This window comes from Mya arenaria, chromosome 2 (assembly GCF_026914265.1).
Source record: "Mya arenaria isolate MELC-2E11 chromosome 2, ASM2691426v1".
NCBI lineage: Eukaryota > Metazoa > Mollusca > Bivalvia > Myida > Myidae > Mya > Mya arenaria.
Window position 1 is genome coordinate 5,313,613 of NC_069123.1, and position 17,107 is coordinate 5,330,719.

General features: G+C 37.2%; 1 protein-coding gene across 1 annotated transcript; it reads left to right on the forward strand.

Moving 5' to 3' along the window:
- Positions 1–649: 649 nt before the first annotated feature.
- LOC128205531 (uncharacterized) lies at positions 650–16,034 on the forward strand. The gene is made up of 14 exons (XM_052907266.1): positions 650–687; positions 1,737–1,961; positions 2,346–2,537; positions 2,951–3,178; positions 3,641–3,832; positions 8,257–8,484; positions 8,952–9,143; positions 9,561–9,788; positions 10,510–10,701; positions 11,506–11,733; positions 11,987–12,172; positions 12,514–12,720; positions 15,417–15,639; positions 15,863–16,034. Exons 2-14 carry the CDS (start codon positions 1,955–1,957, stop codon positions 16,032–16,034), a joined length of 2,475 nt encoding a protein of 824 aa, XP_052763226.1. The 5' UTR covers positions 650–687; positions 1,737–1,954.
- The last annotated feature ends 1,073 nt before the right edge of the window (positions 16,035–17,107 follow it).

Below are 17,107 nucleotides of genomic sequence, written 5' to 3' on the forward strand. Positions count from 1 at the left end.
CCAACCTTCAGTAAAGTGTTCTTACACGGTACCACATTCTCCGATTTTCGAAAAACGCCCGTTTAATAAAATCATCAAACAAAATATATATCATACTCTCATATGTAGAAGTCATTCTCGTACACCAGAGTGATGATCCTAGCTGCACCACGGAAGTATCGAAAGCTCATTTTTTGTGCACCACCCAAAAGTGGTGCGGTCGGCCGTGCACGACCCCATCCCCCTTCCCTTCACCCAATTCCTTGCCTATCCTTTCCTACTCCCCACTTTCCATATCTTCCATTGTCACGTTCTCTCCTTTCTCCCTGTACCATTTTGACGGCGTTTCCCGTTTTTATTTTTTTTCAAAAAGCAACAACATATTAGAAACTTTTTATTTATATCACACATTTTTGAAATTCTATTTTGAAACTTTTCATTCCTGACCTTTCTAATTAGTATAATTTCCTATTAAATGTCCTTAGACATACACAATCGTAAATTATTTAATATATATATAACAAAATATGTTACAGAAATGGGACGATGCTACCATTATTCTTAATTATATACAGTGTATCTATAATTATCGTACAAATATCGCAATTCGTTATCTATATGTTTGACATTTCGACATATGAATTTTTATAGTGGTTCCAAATATGCATTTGATACTTGCGATATGTACAATTCATGCTTGGTTTACAGGTAAGCATTCTTCTTCTTCTTTTTATTATTATTATTATTATTATTATTATTATTATTATTATTATTATTATTATTATTATAAACAACCATATGGTAATGCTTTTCCTTGTTTATTCGTATCCAAAATCATGCTACTGCAGTGAATGGCTCACGTACCATGCAATACAATGTTTGCTAATAGCATACACTCTACAAAGTATGCAAATTTAAAACGTGCGTTATACATATTGACAGATAAAACAGGAACATCATATTTAGGGAAGAAAGAAAGGGTCAAATGTTCAAAACTTTGTTTAAGCACGGACCTCTAAACCATGATTTATATGTCCGTGGTTTAAGTTAACAACCTTGTTTGCGTCATCGTTGTGAACTCTCAAATCTTAAGAGCTCTTGATGTTTTATGGATAAACACTTTTGATCTGCAGTTTTTTCTAACAATATTACAGACAACCGCTTCAGCTGTACTCGTTTTATTTAAATTTATGAGCGCATCATGGAACAGTTCATGTTTAAAAGTTAACAATGATTTAATTAATCACATTGTTAACTTCCACAAAGTTCTGAACAAGTGGCCCAAAGTCAGCCAAGTGTAGTGAACAACGGACTGTCTGGTGGGCGACGAACCGACGGGTATACAGACAAATAAAAGACAATCGGATAGATGGGTCAACAGACAGGCATACAGACGGATGGACGGAATTATGGTCTTAAGTACAGATGTAATGTAATTGCAAAATGCTCAATGCTACTTGCAAATTGCTTTTTGGCAATTGGTAATTGTGAAATGCTATTTAATATTCTGTAATATAACATAATGCATGATAAAAAGTTTTAAAAACCTTGAGCAATACAACTCTTTATTATAGAAACTTCATATCAATTATCCTTTTTAATAAAAATAGTTGAACAAAGCAACTGGCAAAAAGCACCTTGCAATTGGCAAATAACAATAAGCAAATGGTATGCATGCACCAACTGGCGTTTCATTAAAAACAAATACATCGTTTTTCCAAACACTACATGGTAAGAATTTTACATGCTTTTTGCAGATTCCGTTGTCGGCTACACCATCTCCGACCCCTGCCTTCCTACCAACCACCGTAACATCTCAAACATCGGCCGGCGATATGCACACAACACAGAGTGTCGTCAGCACGCCATCAGCGACTTCCGGTTGCCGAACAGCTGGTACTACGCTGGCCATGACCCCATTTTAACGTCCCTGCCTGACCAGCTGTGTGCATGTGGTACCAGTCTGCCTATTTGGATGAACGGTATGTTGTGCTAGTGAAAAGCCTCACATCAATCTTACTGGTATAAGGGTCTGTTAGCCCCAAATCACTTATTTTCCTATTCGTGTGATAGTATAATTACATAATGACTAATTTTCGGAATTTGTTTTTAGTTCAAGAAAAACATCGTTCAGTTGTTGTTCTTTTTCATTATTCATCACTTGTCTTAATGAACATACACATGTATTTTTTTGTTAATATTTTCTAGATATTGTATTTAAATCACACCAATAAATGCACCTTCATAAATAATCAAATGAGCTACAAAACGGTATTATTGTAACGTTATATATTTAAAAAAAACTATAGAAGTCCACGAACATAGTTTATTATCAGAAACGGTTCGAAAAGTACACATATTCACAGGCACTTTGCCACAACCCACGGACGGAATCGTGTACCGCGAGGCGTGTCAGAAATACGCAGGGTCATGTGACTTACGACTCAATATCGAGGTGAAGAACTGTGGGGATTTCTACGTGTATAAACTTCCGCCTACCCGAGAAGACAACACAGCTTATTGCTTCGGCGTATACCCACCGGGATATACAGAACCACGTAAGTTGTTCGATAACACATTCAAGTGCTTTTATTATTGACGAAATATAATCCGATAGGTGGCCTTGTGACAATAAAACTAACGTTCATTAATTGTCGCGTAGACATCACTCTAGTTCATCACTATCATCAGAGCTCAATTGCAAATTAATCAGGAAGTCTTATAGGCCTTTTGGGAATAAGTGCACGAGTTGTACTAATTTTCTATATTAGTTAAGTTCGAATACCAAACAGAGAGGACTATCATCCTTTGTGACGATCTTACTACCGTTCACTAAATATGCCATTATGGCTTGATTACATATTAGAAATAAATAGAAATATCACCAGGGCTTAATTGCAAATTAACAAGGAAGTCTTATAAGCTTTGGGGATAACTACACGAGTTGTACTAAATTATTAATTTCAAACAGCAACCACTATCACAACACGTCCAACGGACGACCCCTGCCTTCCCGCCAACCACCGGAACATAACAAACCTCGGTATGCGGTACGCACACAACACGGAGTGTAGCAAACACGCCATCAGCGACTTCCGGTTGCACCAAACCTGGTACTACACGGGTCATGATCCCATTCTAACGTCACCACCTGACCAGCTTTGCGCCTGTGGTACCAGTCTGCCTATTTGGATGAACGGTAATGGTGTTAATTAATTGTTGCATTGTAATTATTCGTGACTTCTGGTACCAAACACCTGGTGCTAAGCCGGTACTTGGTCGCATTTTGCTGTCAGCACCTGACCGGCGGTTCGTCTGCTATTTGGATGAACGCTAGTGTGTGCTATAAGGGAGCCGAAGGTCAATCTGTATCATGATGGCCTTGGAGAAAGTTGTTTTACATCGGATATCTGTATGTTTAAGTGTTTGTCTGTTCGTATATTTACGTTATATTTAGGCAATTGCGAAATGTGTCTTTTATATCATTAAAGTAAATCAATAATATGAAGTGAGTTCCAATATGAATTTGAATATAATACATGAACCTCTTAAAACATAAGCCGCTGTTTAGAATAATCAGACAAACTTTTTTTAAATTTCTTAACTGAGCTCTACCATATAGAATCTTTTCGGATGTGCTTCAAGAAAATATAATACACAGGCACGCTGCCGCAACCCTCAGATGGAGTTGTGTCCCGCGAGGCGTGTCAGAAATACGCGAGGTCATGTGACCTACGTCTCCATATCGAGGTGAAAAACTGTGGGGATTTCTACGTGTACAAACTTCCGCCTACCCGGGAAGACAACACGGCTTATTGCTTCGGCGTATACCCACCGGGATATACAGAACCCCGTAATTTTTTCAGTTATATTTATCGTTCGGGCTTTTCTTTTGTACTGCACATTTCCTGAGAAGTGTGTATCATTTAACGTGTGTATTGCTAAGACAATTATAATGATACGTATGGGGTCCTCGCCAGGGGCGTAACTGAGTCATTTTGAAGTGTACTCCCATACTAGGGGGGTCCGGGGGCATGCCCCCCCCCCCCGCTGAATTTTTTTTGGACAAGGAAGCAATTTACTGGCATTTCGTGACTATCCAGGGGCTATATTAACGACATATTTAGGTGGAAAAAATCAAAACAGATTGATTAAATGTTAATATACTGTTTCTCTGATACGCAGTACATATTATTAAACATAATTGATCTCATAAAATTTCCCTATTGTGTCTTTCTCAATCGACATTAAGATTTAAACCTTGAACACAAAGGCAAGGCGTCTGTTTTGCTGGTTAGCAATCTTGTCGACAACGCGTTCGGCACTGATTTCTCTGTCTTTGTATACATTCATGAGACCAAGACCTGACAGGCGCTCGGTACCCATCGTACTTCTTAGGTATGTCTTGACCCTTCTCATTACCGAAAACAACCGTTCGGCTGTTGCCGTAGACACCGGCATGACCATTAAAAGGGTTAGACAGTGTCGTATGCTTGGGTAAAGGGTTTTGCTTGCAAGCGTAATTGATTCCGCTAGAGACGCCGGGGCAGCTGGACGGTCAACCGCCAACGTCGCGTCCGTCCACCACATACGCCACCGCTCACACTCGCGGACAAAAAGGGTTTCATCCACATCTAGGCATGCGTGGAAGGCTTGGTACACGTCATTGATACTCTCCCGGGGAAGACCGTCATTCTGAATCTACAAAAGAACGCAAATGTTGCGACATAGGTTTTTTATTCATTAAATAAATCAGTTTAAAATAAATCATATACCTGATTTAGCAAACAAATCCAAGGATGTATATGTATGTCAAACGATACCTTCAATGGAAGAAGCTTTTGGGCACAGAACCAACCATGGCCTTGCATCACGCGTGTTTCTAATTATAAGGACGAAAAGAAAATACATGTTTCTCTTCCAAAATTCGGACGTATTGCCTGGGGCGTTCAGTCGATTTTGTTGACGACCATAACGTCTTGGAGCGGCGGGTATGACGTCAACGTCACCAGCAATGTCCACCGCTTTCTGAAACAGGCTGTTCCAGACTTCATTGTCATTTCTCTCCGCCTGAAAGAATAAGGATTCGTAAGGCGCTGCGGATATTATAATGAATTATTATGTACATGCTTACACGTGTGTGCTGAATATTTAACATTTAACATTTATCATTAAAAATGGAAAATAAAATTTACCTGAAAAAGAACCATAACGACCCGTGTGCCGGTCGAGTGTCGTTACCACGGTCCTGCAGGATACAAAACATTATGTCCATACCAGTATGGTGTTTGGATAACAATAAAACAAAATTTTCGCAATGATTTAATTTTTGACTGTATAATCAAGATTGTGTTATACCTGTATGATACAAGGAATGTGTGCAAAGCGTCCGCACGTGCTGACCAGCGAGTCTCACAAAGTGATCGGAAACGCGTTCGCTCTGCTGTATAGATGCCTTCCCTGCTAACCTCATCTCCTGCAAGCGTTTCTTGGAATTGAAGTAAGCGTTTTGCGGAATGATTAAAGGCGAATGCCACCTGTTGCACCGTACTCATAAGGTTTCTGGCATAAACCTCTTTGGATGCATGGATGATGGCGAGGTTCAAACAATGCGCTTTGCAATGGGTGTATAACGTCTCTGGTATGAGGGATCGAATCCTCGCCTGCACTCCACGATGTATGCACGACATATTACTGGCACCGTCGTACCCCTGGCCAGGCATTTGATCCGTTTTGACACCTTAAAACGAGTTATGATAAACATTGTAGAACGGTTTTTAAACAGTAGGTAAGTTTTATTTGTTTTTCTGCTATTTTAATCTTTTAGCAAAGACCCTAACACGACATTACATAAGAAAAGGGTACGACACATGAAAATTGCATACAGAACAAAAAGGAAAAGGTTTTCTAAAGGGTATATTTTATTCTGTATGGAATTTTCACTTGTATAATTAATCTAAATCTGACGATTATCTAAAGATCATTTATGCGACTACATATGTGTTACAGAGCCATGAAATACTTTCAATAGTTTTGCATGTGATACCTAATTTAGTGAGATTTTCAATGAATGCATTAGCTAATACCTCTCCAGTGGTAGACTCGCATTGGGAAAACCCGAGGAACTCCTCGTGTATCTCGTCACTCTCTGAATCTACAAAGCGCACACATAGGGCCATCTGCTCCATAGTGGCAGCGTCCGTTGCCTCATCCGCCATGAAACCAAATACGCCAGCGTCGTTACACCTCGCAACGATATCGCCACTTATAAGTTGGCCACAAATACCTATCAGATCATTCTGAATCTTGGGCGATGTATACCGGGTTCTAGGGTCACCATTTACCAAATGATCATTGAGAAGCTTAAATGTTTTGCCTGGAAATGCAACAGCGCTTGGAAATTGCTTGATGACTCATCATGACCCCTTAGCGCAATGTTTTGCTGACCACAAAGAATAATTGTTTAAACAATAGACACTAAAATCTGACGATTCTTTTCAACCATGGCGTTCAATTGAGATGATATTGTGCACTCAATGTCTTTTTTCTGCCCTTTCAACACGGCCAAGTAGTTCTCCGCAGCAATTAATTGGTCAATATGACATTGGGATTTGCTATGTCTTTCTACAATCTTTGAAAAATTACACCAGTCTGTAAAAGGTTCCCTAGTGAAAGCTTTACTACGGGCCACCTGGTCACCGAAAAGGAAGCACGGCGCGCAAAAAACGCCATCTTTGCTCATAGAATACCTCAGCCATTAATGGGTCCTGAACCAGACATTTTGAGCCTTCCGAAGTTTTCCTCCGCTGAATCTGTAAATAAGATAAAATTATAATGTATTTGCACTTACATTATTTGTCTTGAAATTTTTAAAAATAAACCTAAAAATTATAGTTTATCGTATAATTTTGACAGTATTAAAAGCTTTTGCTTTACCATGTTATGACGACGTTTCAAAAGTATTTGCTACTCTGCGGTTAATAATCATACAATGTTGCCTGATTTTTACAAAATCGTATACCAAACTGTACTGCATGTTGTTTTTTTTAAACTAATGCTTGTGTACAATCCCCTGGCATGGGAAAAATTGTTCATAACAAAACATAAAATACGCGGTACAGAAGGCAATAAATGAATGATATATCGGTGCCTAACTTGAGTTGCTTAATATACATATCCGACGTAAACAAATATGAAATAGTTGTACATCGAGGTACAGTGTCGAGCTATTATTTAAAACATAATACCTTGAGGGGAAAGAGCAACAATGTGCCTCGTCCCATGAAGTGGACAATAGCTCAAACTTCTGGGCATCAGTCAAAGGCTGAATAATGCTAGCAAAAACATCTTGATACGGCGGATTAACACACGAGAATGCCATTTTGAAATTGCTGATTACTAGGAATAACCTCGGTGTACTTATATAGATGACGTCACAAGCGTGACATCATTGACTATAAAGTTAAAATTTAAAAAAACCGGACACGTTTTGTTATCACTCTTCCGAAAACTGACTTCGAAGTCATAAATTCGAAAACAGAGTTCTGACAAACCACAGAGTCAGTATTTATGTGCCTATACCCCCTCAGCCTCTGGTTTTTATGCCTGTTTTCGAAGTTTAAGCCTTTCTCATTTTTTAAAATCGGAATCGAATTGTACGCACGGGCGTACAGGAGTACGCCTAGTTACGTCCCTGCTCGCCCGGCCTGGTAACATGTCGGAGGTTTTTTTTATCAGGGATGGTCAAAGTAATCGATTGCATCGGGCTATACAGCCATGTACTTTTATTTATTGATGAAAAATAATTTAAATAACCCATTTAGTGGTAAATTAAAAGTTGAATGATATCTGGCGTCATGTTAATTCTCTATTGATTCTTTGTTCGAATACCAAACAGAGACGATTATCGTCTTTAGCGACAAAAGAACTACCGTTCATTAATTGCCGCCATGGCTTAAAGCTGCACTCTCACAGATTTACCGGCTTAAACCGTTACTAACGATTTAAGAAAAATGCATAAAACATCAATTTTGGGTCGAAAATATGTAAAGCTGCGATCTGATCTTTTGTCAGCAGTCTTTTATTATTGATTTGCAGATATTTACGCAAAAATTGCTCGTTTTAAGACAAAAAATAAAAAAGTTGTCAAAAGGTTCAATCTGTGAGAGTGCAGCTTTAAGTACGTAGACATCACTCAAGTTCTTCAAAAGAACTATCACGAGGAAGTAAATATGTACTAAAGTGCACGATATGTACTAAATTATTAATTTCAAACAGCAACCACTATCACAACACCTCCAACGGACGATCCCTGCCTTCCCGCCAACCACCGGAATATAACAAACCTCGGTATGCGGTACGCACACAACACGGAGTGTAGCAAGCACGCCATCAGCGACTTCCGGTTGCACGAAACCTGGTATTACACGGGCCATGATCCCATTCTAACGTCACCACCTGACCAGCTTTGTGCCTGTGGTACCAGTTTGCCTATTTGGATGAACGGTATTACCAATGGTGTAAATATATTGTTGCATTTTAATTATTCGTGCCTTCTGGTGCCAAACACCTGGTGCTATCCCGGCACTGGTCGCATTTTGCTGTCACCACCTGACCGGTTGTTTGTCTCCCAATTTAGATGAACGCTAGTGTGTGCTATAAGTGAGCCGATCAATCAGTATCATGATGGCCTTGGAGAAAGTTGTTTTACATCGGATATCTGTATGTTCAAGTTTTCGTGTATTCGTAGACTTACTTTATAGGTAATCTGTTAAATGTGTCTTTAATATAATTAAAAAAAAATCAAAACTAATCAGTAAATGTTCAAATATGAATTTGAGTTTATACCTCTTAAACATAAACCCCTGTTCAGGATAATCAAGAAACTTCTTTTTAAATTTCTTAACTGAGCTCTACCATATAAAATATTTACAGAAGTAGCGTTAGAAAATATAACACACGTATTTCTACAGGCACGCTGCCGCAACCCTCAGATGGAATTGTGTCCCGCGAGGCGTGTCAGAAATACGCAGGGTCATGTGACCTACGACTCCATATCGAGGTGAAGAACTGTGGGGATTTCTACGTGTATAAACTTCCGCCTACCCGGGAAGACAACACGGCTTATTGCTTCGGCGTATACCCGCCGGGATATACAGAACCACGTAAATAAAATTGCATTCTTTTAATTGATTGATTAACTTTTAGTTCGCATATGTTTAAGGAAACACACACACACCGTGATAATTTCAGTTATGGCTATATTTTCGCTGGCTTTGTTGTGCAACAACTCTTACGTTTGCCATTATTTGAAAACTGTGAACAATAATAAGATTAAACTTGCTTCTTAAATTCAATCTGGCAATTGGTACATCCATACAACTTAATCTAAGGTATTTCGTGGGTCATGTCCATTGACAAAACAGTTAAACAGTTGAGCGTTGTTATCCGCACTTTGGATTCTTATGTTTGTATATGTCATTTATTCCATTTATTTATAAAACGTGGTTTTCAATAAGAAAACTAAATCGTATTGTTATTGTTATTTGTGCTAATGGAAAATATGTACCTTATTCGAACAGCAACAACTATCACAACGCCTTTTTCCGACGACCCCTGTATTTCCATCAACCACCGAAATATAACCAACCTCGGGCTGCGATACGCTAAGAACACGGAATGTAGCCAGCACGCCATCAGTGACTTCCGATTACCCCAACGCTGGTACTACGCGGGACCGGACCCCATGTTAACGTCACCTCCTGACCAGTTGTGCGCCTGTGGCACCAGTCTGCCTATTTGGATGAACGGTAAGGATATTTGCACTACTTGGTACGCTTGTTCTCAGTTAATTTCAGTAACCCTACTTCTGGGTCTACGCCGGGCAAGATCCCACATTCGCTAACATATTTAAAATCAGACTCATCAAATGTGAATTGTATAGATCTAAAAGCCATTCCTATCTCCTTGTTGACACAAGAAGGATAGATACTAGTTTAGCAAGTATATATTAGACACACATTAGATATTATCATCAATTCTAAATTGTACTTATTTCATAAGAGAAAAATAAAGATTTACAGTTTGAGTCAGAATTGAGTCTCAAGTACTTAGCCTCAAGACGTTAGTGAATGTGGCCCTTCCTGTGGCTCCTGTATTCCGATTGTGAAGAACTGTATGATCGTTATTTTATGCGTACAGCAATACAACTTTAGATATTATGTAGGCCTGTTAAAACTCTTCTTTTATTTGAATGTGTGTATTTCCAAGTGTCAATGTGTTCGAATAATTACAAAAGTAATATGCGACAGTTGTGTTGTGCAAAAAACACCTTTACCTCGGGCATTAAAAGTAGAAATATGCAGTAGGTCGGAAAAAGTTTTGGGTAGACGGTTAATTTACTTTCTTCGCGGTTTTTTTAACTGCTGTTAGGCAATGAAAGGTCATATAAAATTAAAATATCAAATGTTTTCATTTTACATATTAAAAACAGAAGCGCTTAAACAAGAAGTAACGAGCCATTTCCAACAGGTTTGCTGCCGCAGCCCTCAGACGGAATTGTGTCCCGCGAGGCGTGCCAGAAATACGTGGGGTCCTGTGACTTACGTCTCCATGTTGAGGTGAAGAACTGTGGGGATTTCTACGTGTACAAACTTTCGCCTACCCGGGAAGACAACACGGCTTATTGCTTCGGCGTAAACCCACCGGGATATACAGAACCACGTATGAAGTTAAATTGATTATTTTCATTTTTATTGATTAATATAATTTTACCTTGCATAACTTTGAGGAAAAGGGCACACATTTAATATTTGTAGGTCATGGCTTTGTTCTTATTGGCATTGTGCAACAACTTTTAATCATACACGCTTACTCCCAAACAAGATGTTCCAAAATTAACACAATTGTTTTAATTTGCCGAAAAGGATGAATACACATAGAACAATGGTTCTTATAAAGATTACAGTGTTTAATTTGAAAGAAAGGTGCAGAAAATACGGTATTTCTACCTTGTGAGATAAACATTGATCGCTGTAAATCTTTTAGGACCCACCAGACATTTAATATTTGTGCGTTTTTATCTATTTAATACACGATTACAATATTGTACTCAGTTATCAATATTTTCCATAAATGCATTAATCAGTAAGTAGCTAGTGTTTTGTCACTCAAAATTTATGTTTGTTATACATATGTAGGTACTGATTTTAAATACTAGTGTCACTTTAAGTTTGCCATATATTAATTTGACAACTGTTAACGCTAATAACATACAACTTGTTTCATATGTTCACTCTGGCAATACGTACATCAATAGAACGTTCCACAACACTAAGGCATGTCGTGAGTAACGCCCATTAACCAAAAGAGAGAAACGGATGAGCGTTAGGTTCCACACTTTGGGTTCTCATGTTTGTATGCGTCTGTTATTCCATTTATTCGTAAATTGTGGTTTCCAATACGAAAATTGAATCGTGTAGTTATTGTAACGTTTGCAAATGGTAAATTTGTATCATGTTCAAACAGCAACAACTATCACAACGCCTATTTCGGACGACCCCTGTATATCTATCAATCGCCAAATCATCACCAACCTCGGTCTGCGGTACGCACAGAACACGGAATGTAGCCAGCACGCCATCAGTGACTTCCGATTACCCCAACGCTGGTATTACGCGGGTCTGGACCCCATTTTGACGTCACCGCCTGACCAGTTGTGCGCCTGTGGCACCAGTCTGCCTATTTGGATGAACGGTAAGGATATGTGCATTACCTGGTACACTTGTAATCAGTGGATTCTAGTTGCCCCACCGCTGGGACTACGCGTCGCAAAATCCTAAATTCGCTAACGTATAAGGAGACATATAACATATAAACTCGCTTCGTTGATTGGTCAACTGCTGTTAAGCCAATCAAATGTAACATCAATTTTAAGATTCCGAACGTGTGCACTATTTAGTTCATAAACAAAGACGCTTTACCATAAAGTAACGTTATTTTTCCACAGGTTCGCTGCCACAACCCTCAGATGGAATTGTGTCCCGCGAGGCCTGTCAGAAATACGCGGGGTCATGTGACCTACGACTCCATATCGAGGTGAAGAACTGTGGGGATTTCTACGTGTACAAACTTCCGCCTACTAAAGAAGACAACACCGCTTATTGCTTCGGCGTAAACCCACCAGGAACAATTGGTATGTACTTACATTAAAAGGTTTACTATTCATGTATCTAAAGAACAAACAAATACATAAATATGTTCTTTTATTTCTATCAAAATGAACTTTGGAGTATATTGGTATATACTAATTAATTCTAACTAGATCGTGACGAAAGATGACCTTATAGAATCCCACTCGGGTCCGTTTTCTTAGGCAGAAACCAGTAGTGTCCATTTTGACAGGCCATGAGAAAGATCCCATGGTGCGGATCGAACCCATAACCTCTTGGGTGAGGGGCAGGTACCTTTACCACTACACCACTCTCAACCAAAACGGACCGGTTTGTTACTTGTCATTTTGTGCCTATATTTCAGATTGCGGAAACCCAAATTTAGTACCACGAATTGAAAACACAAATACAATCGAGTTCGGAGCCACTAATCTTTTAGCCACTGTTACGGTCACTTGCAAAGAAGGATACCGATTTCTGCACGACGGACGTAAATTTGGTGCCTTTAGAATGGTTTGCTATCCAGACGGAAAGTGGCACGGCGGAGGGGCATGTACCTTTTTGGATACAGGTAAAATAACTAATTGACCCAGGATAAGTTGTACGCCATGATGGTATTTCAGTCCCATTATATATATATTTTTTCTTAAACTCTACAAGGAGTACATTCTATATCCACCGAGGTCACAAATGTGATGACACACATATTAAAGATGTTTTTGAAGAGTAAAATTTGGTACTTCCTGATGTAGAAGATGTTTATGAAAGATTTTCATACAGATGCTAGTAAAATATCAACTTTATATATATAGATTGTGTTCGTTTAAAACTGAAATGACCTGATATACATTGTTTCAACAGATTGTCCCCGATTTTGTAATACATTTTTACTTTGCAAGTTAATTTTCAACATAATTGATTGCCACATGTTTGAATTAATTTCAATCCATTTATAAGGTCATTGTTTGTTTTATATGTAACGCCGTTTCAAGCTTAGTTATATAAGTGAATATAAATACTAAGACTTACGAATATTACGATGAAAAAGTAACGATAAGCAAAACAAAAGAGTATGAGTTTAAAGGATACTTTAATACGACTTTAAAATATTACGAATGAACCCGTGTAAAAAGGATCAAACTTTGGTTTATGTTGATGTCTCCTGTACGTATACTAATGATTACATATAATAAGAAATCGATTGTATTTTATTTATTGCACAAAACAACCGCATTGTAACTTATCTCTTTATACCAGCCCAAACAATGTTTGATAGAGTATTATTTGGTAACGAAACGGTCTGGGTACTTCCTTAATAGTTTAAGGCGGATTGTTCTGAAACTTGGCACAGATAACCACCAGGAAGAGGCTAGTTTCTAATATATTTTTTATACATACGACCAAGTCGTTAATGAGCTATATGCACTTGTATAACTATTTATTTGTATTTCATAGATGTCTTTCTCTCTTATTTTGGAGCGTACGTATAACATTTTTGCAGCGAAAAAAACTCTCCAGGAATTCCAACCATCGTCCTTGCATTCAAAGCTGTTTTTGTATTTTGACACTTTAATTCCTCTTGATTCTTCACGAGGCATTTTGTGATCAAGCGGTTTTGCAGACGCAGGACGCATATATAAATATATTTGATCAACCAGATATTTGAGATAAGAAATCTTGACCCAATTACCTTTCGTTTAAACTTTTCAACAAGTGCATACCCTAGTGCCTATTCTGTGTTTGCATTAGGGTGGGGATCTGATCTTCTAAATATTAGTTTGACAATATCTCCAGTTTGACATTGACAAAGATAATGTCATGACAAGTGTTTGTGCAGCATTCCTTTATAAGTTGTGCAATCTACTTCAGATAACGCATTTGATAATCTAAGTATATTAGCTATTTTATTTGTTTATGTAAGCCTTTATAGTAACAATTTCAAACCTTTTTTTAATCGGATCGATTACCCTTTTCTACATTTTTCATGAAAAGACCATGTCCTATGTTTGATGTGGCGCCACATCGTGTGAATGCTATTTTACCGTAAATGCTATTGTCATTTTTGTATTTTACATTTTTTTATATCAAATAGTTTGGTTTTATCCAAACATACTTGATTGCAATCTTATTGAAATCCATCCGTTTCCAAATGTAGCTAGTCACATTTAGTTTTCCACTTCAATTGTGATACAATCCCATGAACAAATGGTTAAATATGAGAACAACAAAGAAGAAGTATCTCTTTTATTATTTAGGGGATTTATGTTGATTAATATTCAGAGGTAGCACTCGACTCATTTCTTAAAACACCAAAGCAGTGCAAATCCGATAAAACACAAACCAAATATTAAAGTAAAGGCATATAACATGCACCTGCGTTTAAATATGTGAAATTAAACGTTACGTATTACAAGATTCATTAGCAAGCAAAAACCCAGATTTTCTAAGCTTTTAGGTTAAGTGTGTTTATATAAATAAGTGTTGCTTCTCCTAAATATTTTTTAAAAAGCACACTTGCATTGGCCATCCTCGGCCATTAAAGACTTAAATTGGGCTCTAAGTCGAATTTCCAACTGTATAAGTTTTTTATTTAAATGTACTAAACTTAAATATGCTGCTTTATTTTTGAATTTCTCATGTGATTTTTTCTGTGATATAGTTTATCCTACAGTATTACATAATACAAAGTTTATATTGAGTGTGCTTTAACCTGAATAACCATCAATCAATACAATACTTCTTGCACCAAGGTGGCGATATGCATTTGCAAAAAGTCCTTTTAAAATCAAGGCAAATATTTATCTTTTTTAGATAAATGAGCTTTAGTTTATTCCGCTCAAAAGTACGCATGAAATGTACAATTAATTAATCGTAAACTTGAAAAAGGCTTTTTTCTCAATATTTATGTGGACGGTGTGCGTTGTTTTGTGTGCCTCGTGTTAATTTTCTCTTTGGATATGTCCTTTGATCCATATACCTTTCAACAAGATCTTAGTAAGTTTTAGTAATTTGCTTAGCTTTTCCATGTAGATTCCCTTGCAGCATTTTATTGCATCATTTTAAACAGTATGTAAATGTTCTACACCCAAACCTGAGTTATTCACGAACGCCTCAGCGCGAATAAAGACGAAAACATTGAAAACCCTCTCCAATATGGTTCAATGTGAAATTGGTACCATGGAATTGGTACGAACAGTTAATACGCAACAATAATACATCGGAAACGATTTGTTTTTAAATATAAACGAATAACGTAAATTCGTACAGATGTGGGAAGGTATGGGTTCCACGTGTCAGTATTCGAGGATCCCAACTTCGTCATCTCTGTCGAGAGCTACGATAATGGTTTACCCATCAATACGCCAGTTTACGCAAAAGTGTTCACGCAAGTCAGCGATTGGTCAATTCAAATGCGAGTACAGTTGTGCTATATCCAAACAGTCCAACTCGACGGAGATCAATTACAACGGCATTATCTTATCAAAGACGGGTATGTAGCGTTTTCGAGACGTCTGAAAGGTATTGAATACTTTGTTAAGAAATTCAGCAATACTAAAAAGTAACACCAAATTATTAAATTAACAGAACAGCGTTACTACGATGTACCGATAACTTTTTTCCATATCAAACCATTTAAAGTTATTTAAATTTTACGCAATAAAAAGTAAAACTCCAGTCTCTATGTTTCCAATGTGTTAATGCTAAATTTGCAGCTGCTCGACTGACACAAACACACAGATCATTTCTCAATTAGAACATGAGACGAAGTTTTCATTCGAGTTATTCAGTTCAGACAACGCAAGCGGAGGTTCGAGGTTACTCTGTGAAGTCATGTTTTGTGGACATGACTTGAACTCCAACTGTTCTTCGGTATGCAATCATTAAATAAAAACATGATTTGTAGATTCTTCGCGTTTGTTATCATTGTAGTTTACATTCGTTTTGTACATTACTAGAAGTTTCGCATTGGTTGTAGCATTATTTTACCCTTTTTTTTTTAAATAATTAAGGCTTGTGGAAATATCTAAACAATATATGTTTTCATAAAAATGATCAATCAAACCAAACTGTATTTTTTTTATAATTTATGCAAAAAACTAGTGAAACAAGCTCAGTAGCAAAAAGTTAAAACATAAACTCGGTTTAATGGCACTGGGTAAACGCCACAGACATAGAACATAAAATCACAAACAAGAAACATAGAAGAACAGCAAAAAAAATCCACAAACAGCACAGTACATACATACTATATATAAAGAACTAAATTTGTTTATCAAGTAACTTAATATGTAACAATATTATACCTGTTTTGATGGCACAATATACTATGATGATACAAAAACATATAATTACTATTTTAATGTATAATTGTGTTTAACTCATCCAACTTTAATGATAAAAACAACAACAAAACAAACCCATAAAATGCCCTTAGATTTTGTTTTTAATCGATAGCTACGTGGCCACAGATTCCTTAGTAATAAACGACAAAATATCGCTAATATTTTTTATCTGTACACAAATTATATGCTTATTTGTTTGGACCATTAATGCATTTAAATTTTAAATTATATTTGTTTGCATTAACCAGTATTGTGCCCCTTTAATTTTTGGAAACTTTTTAAGATAAGATTTAGATACGCATTAGCATAAACGTGTTAACGAGCACGCTCGCCGTCTATTAATCAACGAATCAATACTAGAGGACACAATCTACGCTTGTTTTTAAAGCGATATATTTATGGTAGAGACTCCAATCTTAGTAAAATAAAGTGATTTTGCGCCATTGTTAAGTGTTAAGGGGCCGTTTTAATAAAGAGTTAAGTCGATTTTTGCCGTAATTTAAATTATCTTAGCGTCATAGTTCGTACTTGTGGTACATAATTGAGTGAATTGAACATAAGCAAGTATTAAAACGAATACAAAGTTGACAGGGAAAAAGTCAATGTGTTGCCATT

What these genes read in the sequence shown, in the direction of transcription:
- LOC128205531 (XM_052907266.1), top strand. An exon ending in TCTGCCTATTTGGATGAACG is followed by an intron (nt 3,179 to 3,640) that starts GTAATGGTGTTA and finishes TATAATACACAG; the next exon opens with GCACGCTGCCGCAACCCTCA. An exon ending in ATGTACCTTTTTGGATACAG is followed by an intron (nt 12,721 to 15,416) that starts GTAAAATAACTA and finishes AAATTCGTACAG; the next exon opens with ATGTGGGAAGGTATGGGTTC.